The following is a 9,288-nucleotide window of genomic DNA, read 5'->3' as shown; positions in this document are numbered from 1 at the left end:
ATAGAGGCATGGGAGAAGATAAAAAATTTCTTTCCTGATAACCAAAATGGGAGTCGAATAATTGTAACAACTAGGCTGTGTGACTTGAGTTGAACGAGTCTTGTATAATTGGCATGAAATTTCTAGACGAGGCTAGTAGCTGGGATTTATTTTGTACAAAAGACTTCAATTGTGTGAGCCTCCCTACAATCAAAATTTAATATGAATATGTACTAGTAGTCGGTTTCAATTGTTTTGGAAAAATAATGTTTTTATTCTAGAAAATACTTCAAGTTATATCTCATAAACAAAAATGCTTCGAATAAAGTGGGACAGAATGAGTATTATTTTTCATTCAATCCTACTATCGCAATAAAATTTGCATCTTTTAATTTAATTTAATTTAATAAAATTTGCATCAATATCATCACGTTGGTTTGATAATTAAATTCAATATATCTCATGTGGTTTGCGTGTTATTGTATTGGAACATAGTTTACTAAAACGGGTCCGACTATCTTGGTGCTATTGCCAACAAGAGAGTTGGCAACGCAGATACAAGATGAAGCAGTCAAGTTTGGGAAATCACTTATCCTGGCTATGTTAAAGTAGTAGTACATTATTTCTTGTATTCTATTTCTGCATATCTCTTTCGAAGTCATATCCTTTTCACATTGACAGAGGACTTTCTGTTGGCATTATATTCTGTTTTCCTTTTGGGTTTTCTTCATTGATTGTATGTGTGAGTGTTGTGATTTTTTCTTCATTTATCTGCTTCATGCTGAATCAGCTGCCATTTCTTTTATTTAATAACAGTGTGTATATGGGGGTGCACCAAAAGGGCCTCAGATTAAAGACTTAGACAGAGGTGTTGATATTGTGGTGGCTACGCCTGGTCGGTTGAATGATCTTTTGGAGATGAAACGAGTGTATCTCCATCAAATTTCATATTTGGTGTTGGATGAGGCAGACAGAATGCTAGATATGGGCTTCGAACCCCAAATAAGGAAAATTGTGAAGGAGGTGCCTCCACGTAGGCAAACCTTGATGTACACAGCAACATGGCCAAAGGAGGTGCGAAAAATTGCTGCTGATCTACTGGCGAACCCTGTTCAGGTTAACATTGGAAATTCTGATGAGCTTGTTGCCAACAAGTCAATAACCCAGGTAAAGTTTAATTTCTTATTGTAGTTTTGTTTTCTTAAAAACGCCCGGCCGGGCGATTTTCACAGACCAAAATGCCCGGTCCAGGCGTTTGCTTTGTCCCCGGGCGATTTTACAAACGAAACGCTTCTTCAACGGGAGGGAATCACCAATTCGCTCGGTCGGGCGATTTTCACAAGCAAAACGCCCGACCCGGGCGTTCTCTCTGGACTCCTTGGTCGGCCCTTGTTTTTCAGCTTCAGCTCCTCCGTCATCCTAGGCTCCTCCCGCATGGACTTTTGAATGAATGTAGCGATCCCATCCTGAAGCCGCCTCGTCATGGGTCCGCCATGTGAGCGCGTATCAGTGGTAGTAAACTATGACTTTCCGACGGGAGTTGAGGATTATGTGCACAGAATTGGAAGAACTGGTCGGGCAAGACATTCTTCCGATCTTGTCAAAATTCTGGAAGGAGCGAATCAAAATGTTCCTGCTAAACTTGGTGAAATGGCATCACGTGGTGGTGGGATGGGAAGAGGAAGGCGCCAGTGGACGTAATGATTCCTCCTATGGTGGACGTAATGACTCTCTCTACAGTGGAAGAGGCGGCAGCGGAGGAAGGGGAGGTTGGGGAGCACCATCATCTCCTGATAGACGGGACAAGTATATTCTCTTTACTTTGTTTTTGATGGATTATAGATTATGTGAAGCATATATGTGGCACTCAATTCAGTATCGTCTTCGTATTCTCGCAGGTATGGTTCTGGATCATTCGGTTACGACTCAAACGCTAATGGAAGCTTTCATTAGAAGAGCTTTAACGAGAGCATGATGGATGCTTCCAAGAATAGAGATAGAAGCCGCAGCAGAAGCCCCAACCGGAATTCAGACTGGGCTAGTGCAGAGAAATTTAATGGAGCCACCACTAACCAGCACAGTTTTCACGAAACTATGATGGCAGCGGCTCAATCAATTAAATCTGATGCAATCGGGAAATGGACTTGACCACGAACATAACACTGACCACGAGGATGGCAAAAATGCATCAACTGAACCATTGAGGGAAGATCAAAAATAGTAGACATTGTTATTCCTTTTGAGCATTCAACAAATATTAATTATCCTTTTATTTTATCTTTACGCTTTTATCGTATCATTCCTGGTTTGATCGATCGGCAAAGCTACAGTGACTACCTTTTATCCCTAAATTAGACGCCGAAGTAATCGTCGGGCAATAGCTCCCGCGTCGAGACGTTCGACGCAAATTATCCGGGTTAAGGAACTTCATCCTTAACAATTGGTGCTTTCATCTTCGAACTTATGGCCGCTCGTTACACCACCGAAGAGCAGCAACAACAGCCTTGGGGTATGCCTCCCATGGGGGACTTGCCGCAAGACCCTCCGTTGCCGCCTCTGGAGGAGGCTAACACAATAGATCTGACCGCCGCTCAGCTTGACCGCATCCGTGCTGCACTTACTAACCTGGAGGCCCGGCTGGCACTGACCAATCTTCGCGTGGGAGAGTTACGCGGGCCACCGCAACCAGACCCAGACCCGCCTGACAATACTATGACGTCTGGACCACCGGGATTACCACAACTGAATTCGGTGGCTGGAAACGTTACGACACCCTTTGGTCAGCCGACCTTGACCAGCCCAGGCTCATATGCCCAGCCACACAATTTTCACGCCGCCTACCACGCACCCCAGCGCGAGGTACAGCAGCCCCAACAATATTTGCAGCCGCAACAACCATACCAACTGCCTGCTCCTCAACTCGATGCTTTGCAATGGCAGCAACCGGAGATGCAGGATTGGCGGTGGCAACAGCATCAGCCCCACACGCGACGTCAAACAAGCTGGGACCCTCCCAGCTACCGCCAACAATCAGGGCTCATGCCGTACGACCAATATCCGTTGCCATATCACCACCGGGAGACAAATCAGCTGCCGCCGAGCCCGCCTTGTTGTTGGGATCCACCTGCGCAGTGAGCCCTTTATGGCTGTCCAACCCACAATAAGTCCTACCACGTTCCGCAGCCGCACCTGGGCCCAACTCCAGCCTACGTGGCGCCGAGTCACGGATTCCCTACCTGGGACTATCGCGTGTAGCAAGAACACCACGCATGTGATCAACAAAAGTGGCAGGATTGTTACCATCAAACTCAAACGGAGATACCTGCGGCTTACACCCCTTGGTGGAGACCAGAATCTACTCCATCCATATTTGCTCCGGTGCATTCCGTGGTTGTTACTAAATTTGAAAGTGAAGAAGGTACAATTTCAGATTCTTTGATTTTAGATGCTCAGGTTGAATATTCATGTCATGATCCCAAAGATTTAGATTGCGTCTCAAATCGTGGTATTGTGACAATCTGGAAAGTGTGCTTTCACTGGACTCTAACTTAGAGACGGAAATGGATGCACTTGATCATGATGCGTTTGGTGTATCTCGTTCTTCTTCCATTGCTCTGCTTTGTGATAATCATGGAGTTGAGGAGGATAGAGATGCAAGCCTCGACAACCGACAAGCCACATCTTTTAAGGAAATATATCCATTGTGCGGCTCTCATGCTTTCTTGCCTGTTATCGAAAGGGATTTCAAGGTTTTGCTTCAAGGATATGTGAATGAAAGGTTGGATATTCTGAAGTTGAGGAAGATGATGAAATGAACCCTTCTTTGTTAAAAGAGGACAGACATGGTTTCTATGTGGATTTGCATATTAGTAATGTTGCAAGTATGAATTATCGTTCAGCATTGCTCGACACAGATGCACGGTTGATCCCTCCCCGGATGGACACGCGTTATTCGAGCATTTGTGGTCGCGTTGACAAGATCCATGTGTTGGTGTTTAATTATCACGAGCCGCCTTGGTGAATTTTGATGGAGATAATGAAGGCAGACGCTTAAACATTCGGTGTGCGTTTGATCCAGGAAGACAGAGCTCGCCAAAGCTTCTGTTTGCGTCGCTCTTCGTTGTATCATGGTTCCCAGCTTGAGGACAAGGTAGATTTTAACCTCGGGGAGTTATACGAGCATATCTACATCATATCTTAGTATTTATTCTATTATTAAGTAGCATATCTTTCCTATATAATTAGTGTCTTGTTCTTTAAGTTAGGGTATCCACTATTATAAATAGTGGACATTGTTATTCCGTTTGAGCATTCAAGAAATATCAATTATCCTTTTATTTTATCTTTATACTTTTATCGTATCATTCCTGGTTTGATCGAGTGGCAAAGCTTCGGCGACTACCTTTTATTCCACAATTTGATGCCGTTCCTGGTTTGATCGAGTGGCAAAGCTTCGGCGACTACCTTTTATTCCACAATTTGATGCCGGAGTGATCGTCGGGCAATAGCTTCCGCGACGTTCGACGCAAATTATCCGAGTTAAGGAACTTCATCTAGGTACTCTTGTGTTTTGTAATATGGAACGCGTGTCATGGTCGAACCCCTGATATGCACCCGTAAACTTTTCTAGGGTGGGAAAATTGTTGCTGTACATGTTTTGGTGCACAACTTAACATTGTCTTAGAAAGTCTCTTTTGTTGCTCCACATGATCTAATGATGCTATTTTGTCACTGATAGTATGTTTCGTATCCATGTGCACTTTGGATTGTGTTATCCTTAAAAGAATATCGAAGCCCGGTTGGAATGCACTGTGTTAAACCTGTTCTTGCAGTTTATTTATGCTCTGATTCATCATATCTGATATCTATAAATGCATGTCAAAATTAAAATTACTCCCTCCATCCTGCCTCAAGTGATGGAATTCTTTTGGGCACGGGATTTAAGAATCAAGATGACTCAAGAGCAAGAGGCTTACTTGGTTTGGCATTAAACCTATGTCCATGGTAGAAGGGAAGAACTTTTATTCAATGTACAAACAAGATTACAAGAATCTACACTCCAAGACCTAATTCCAAGCTACTTAATCCCACTCTAGTATACCCGATCGAATATAAAGTAAAACTTGATCGGCTTTACAGGCTTGACGACAAACACTCACAACAATCGAACCACAAATTAGGCCAGACTTGTACTATTCATATAGACAAAAGGGGAAAAAGTAGAAAAATCAAAATCAACAATAGTCTGCCTGCCATGTGGCCCATGGCCATTGGCATGCACCCTCTATGGCCCGCCTCACTCAACACCGCCATTCCCTCAGCCGCGCCTCGGGTCCAGGCCAAGAAAGTGCACCATTTTGCGTACCCTAAAAACGACATTTCAAAACCCATTGGTATGACTTATCCAAGAATAACAACTCTTATAAAATCTTATATACCTCTCAAGTATTAGGAATTGCAGATACAAAACTATGAGCAGCCAATCTTGATCCAAAATCCCATTTTTCACAACAAAAAGATGTTCAAATTCACACTAATCTCACTCAAAATTGTGTGCAACTTCTTGATTCACAAATAAATTCTTGTATATTACATGTTCAAAGATATGATTCTCTTTCAGTATTCAACAGCTGCAAAAATCCATTGCATTTCTCTCCATTTCTCATGACTTTCATCCCGTGAATAAAACAGATGCACTCTGTTTTTCAGCTCCATCCAACTGCAACCTCCACAGCAAGCAAACAACACTGACAGAAATATGAGCTCATATGTAAATCCTCTTTTGCAGTCCAATGTTTATATCAAATGCAAAAAGATTGCAAACAAATTACATAAAAACACAATGCATGTTTATTACCTCTTTTGCACTCCAATGTTACACGAAGTCGAAGGTATAATTGCTCTCCATATAGACACGAAGGTCTAATTGCTCTCCATATAGATCCTCACGTTCTTCTACTATCTTTTTCGCTGACTCCACAACTGCTTCACTGCAATCATACAATGAAATCGATTTCAGCGTTGCTATTTCTCCAACTTCAGATGGGATTTCCTCGAGTTCGGATATATAACTGAGAATAAGCTTCTCGAGAAGTGGAAAGTGGGAGCTGTATGACACAATCCAATTTACTAGACCTTCACAAAACGACAACCATAGAAACTTGAGGTTCTGGAACTGGCCTTCAATTGTTTCCCACTTGCTGGTTCTGAAGACACCATGTCTTAATACGAGCTTCTCAAGAAGAGGTAACGAACCGATTTTAGGCAATATGTCTTCCAACTTTGGGCCATAATGGACTTGAACAACCAACTTCTTGATAGAGTTGGGAAAATTAATCCTCAACAAAAAGTCAACACTTTGACGAAAGGTGCAGCAGGATAAGTTTTCCAATTTACTGAAGCATTGAAGATAGCTTAGACAGTTTTCTCCCTCCATTTGATCCGAAGTGTATTTTAAATGCAATTTCTTCACATTGGGAATTCTTTTAGCCACCTCCTCATTCAATAACAAATTCGCAACTCCTTTGAGTGTTTGCAGATTCTCCATAATGACAATGTCACTATCGTCACAAGGAGGATTTGGGAGAATCAATTCGTCCACCGCAAATTCAAGATGCCGAAGTTGATGCAGTTTCCAAATTTCATTTGGTACATGTAGATCGTTCCGAAAAGATGGATAAATAATCAATGTCTGTAGATTCCAAAGGAGATCAATTGAACTAGAGAATCTGGACTCATCATGAACTGTGATATTAAGGTACCGTGAGTTCACCAATTCAAACACATTTTCTAGGAAATAACTCTCAGAATAACATGCCATGAATGTCCTCAACAATCTAAGATCGCGAGACCACAGAACTTTCTCATCCTCACTTGCTGTTTCGGCATACTCACATATTATGGAATGAGTATATGACAAAGATCCTAACAACCCTGCAGTTTTAAGAACGACTCGACGTTCGCTAATACTGGCCGGAGGATCATCTCCTATGACATGGTAAAATCTTTCCTTTTCAGCTTCTTTTAAACACAGATCTCTCAACAAATCATGAATTTTACAATGCTTAACGTTTCCAATAGACCCCAATCCATCAACTAAAACGAGATTTCTATCAACCAATTCCTTAAAATACTCTTGCGCAAGTGTTTCCAAACATTTTCCACTCCTCGGTTTCAAAAATCCTTCAGAAACCCATAACTTCTCAAGCATTGACACACGGATACGGTAATCTTCCTTAAAAACACCCATATACAAAAAGCACGGCTTTAAATAGTTCGGCAGATAGATATAGCTCATCCTCAGTATTTTCAAGCAAAATCCATCGTTACTCTTTATAACAATTGAATTTAAATTTTGCTCTATACGCTCCCAACTTTCTTTTGTGCGCTCAGATTTTGCCAAAAGACCTCCTATTGTAGCAATTGATAAAGGAAGTCCTTTACAATTTGCTACAATATTCTTTCCAATCTTCTCCAACTCAGTAGGACAACTTTCTTTCCCAAACACGGTCTTACGAAATAAATCCCAACTACAAGCCTCATCTAGAAATTTCATGGCAACTATACAAGACTCGTTCAACTGAGAACTCAAGTCAGACAGCCTAGTTGTTACGATTATTCGACTCCCATTTTGGTTATCAGGAAAGAAATTTTTTATCTTCTCCCATGCCTCTATGCTCCACATATCATCCATTATTACGAGATATCTCCTACTGAACAAAAACTGATATAATTTTTGTCCCAACTCATTATTGCTCAGATCACTACTTGAATCTCGTCCACTTGTTCGAAAAAGAACTTCTCTAAGTGTTTCTCTAACATTATAAGTTTGAGAGATTGTAGTCCAAGCACGAATATCAAAACGCTCCTTAACAAGTGCATTCTCAAATAGATTCATGGCAAGAGTGGTCTTACCAATGCCTCCCATCCCCGTGATGGGGATGATTTGGCGGTTTAGTTGATCACTGGTGAGCTTATCCAAAACGTCAAGAAACACTTCGTTAGAGCCCACGATCACGTTCTCTTTCACAGTGGGAGAAGACGCCGACAAGGCAGCAACGGGCTTCTGCTTGGTCTGAGCTTCAACTGCAATGCTCTTCACCTCTTTGTTGATCAGATCCATTTCTTCTATCACTTTCTGTAGATTGTGATAGAAGTCATGATCTGCAATGATTGTGGATCCACTGTGAATTTGATCCACAATATGGGATTCGATAACATCCTCAGCCGCGTAAACTGCATCAGCAATGCGACGCTCCAATGGATCAGCTTCATGGCTATCAGCAAAAGGGGAAATATAGCTATCAAGAAACTCCTGCAAAAAGGTAATGTTTTGAGTGAGGGATTGAACTTGTTTTTCGTTGATAGAAATGGGAGGAGAAGGATGTTTCTCGAGGGTATCTATGATATGCATAAGAGAAACCAGAGCTCCATAAGCAGCCATGATTAACAACTCTCTCTACGAATGCACACACAGAATGATAATGATAATGACAATGATAATGATAATGATATAATGATAATGATAATGATAATGCCAAAAAATGGATCTGAGAAAACTAAGTTAAAGAGTTTATACAGAGAACTTCAAAGTCAATGTTGACTATTGTGATAAACCTAACATTTTAAAATATCAATATATTTATAATATTTATATTCATGTGTCATACTCCCTCCGTCCCACCGCCGCAAGTGATTGATTTTCTTTTTTGCAAAAAAAAACATATTTTCCCGTTCTTGCTTTATACTCCCTCCGTCCCACTTTAGGAGTCCCGGTTGAGTTCGGCATGTGTTTTAAGAAATGTAAAGGAAAGTTGGTGAAAAAAAATAGTGGAATGTGAGTCCTACTTTTTTATATTAGTTTTATAATAAAATGTGAGTGGAAAAAGGTTAGTGGAATGTGGGGCATAATACCATTTATGGAATGTTTCAAAACTCCTAAAGTGGGACACCCAGAAATGGTAAACCGGTACTCCTAAAGTGGGACGGAGGGAGTACTATCTTTATTACTTATTTTCTCTTTTAACGTTCCTATCATCTCTCAATTTATAATCCTCATTTTTAACTCAATAAATATTATTTTTCACAAATTTCGTCTCCAAAAGAAATCAATTACTTACGGTGGAACGGATGAAGTATCAGTTTTTCAAATTAGACCTCAAATATCCACATTAGTCAAGTCAAAATTACCGGATTGGGCTTCATCGTGTCGCTTGGACCGGTCGTCCACGCAGGTGGCCCAACCACCGCCATTCCCTCGGCCATGCCTCGGGTCCGGCCATATAAAGTGCACCGTTTTGCGTACCCTAA

General features: G+C 41.4%; 1 protein-coding gene and 1 long non-coding RNA gene across 2 annotated transcripts; one reads left to right on the top strand and one right to left on the bottom strand.

Moving 5' to 3' along the window:
- The first annotated feature begins 657 nt into the window (after nucleotides 1-657).
- Nucleotides 658-4,269, top strand: LOC125215099. Its single transcript, XR_007175212.1, has 3 exons — nucleotides 658-1,146; nucleotides 1,231-1,785; nucleotides 1,878-4,269. It is a non-coding gene; the product is annotated as an uncharacterized LOC125215099 (long non-coding RNA).
- Nucleotides 4,270-5,854: 1,585 nt separating this feature from the next.
- LOC125209963 (putative late blight resistance protein homolog R1A-10) lies at nucleotides 5,855-9,243 on the bottom strand. Its single transcript, XM_048109540.1, has 2 exons — nucleotides 9,169-9,243; nucleotides 5,855-8,293 (listed from the first exon to the last, which is right to left on the bottom strand). Exons 1-2 carry the CDS (start codon nucleotides 9,241-9,243, stop codon nucleotides 5,855-5,857), a joined length of 2,514 nt encoding a protein of 837 aa, XP_047965497.1.
- Between the last annotated feature and the right edge of the window lie 45 nt (nucleotides 9,244-9,288).

This window comes from Salvia hispanica, chromosome 3, assembly GCF_023119035.1.
Source record: "Salvia hispanica cultivar TCC Black 2014 chromosome 3, UniMelb_Shisp_WGS_1.0, whole genome shotgun sequence".
Taxonomy (NCBI): Eukaryota; Viridiplantae; Streptophyta; class Magnoliopsida; order Lamiales; family Lamiaceae; genus Salvia; species Salvia hispanica.
This window is presented reverse-complemented; position numbering and strand designations above follow the sequence as displayed.

Excerpts from the sequence above, each read along its gene's own strand:
- LOC125209963 (XM_048109540.1), bottom strand. The coding sequence starts at position 9,243 with ATGGCCGAGGGAATGGCGGTGGTTGGGCCACCTGCGTGGACGACCGGT. Across the intron at positions 8,294-9,168 it reads ACACGATGAAGCCCAATCCG|GAGTTTCTTGATAGCTATAT; the intron begins GTAATTTTGACT and ends ACCTTTTTGCAG.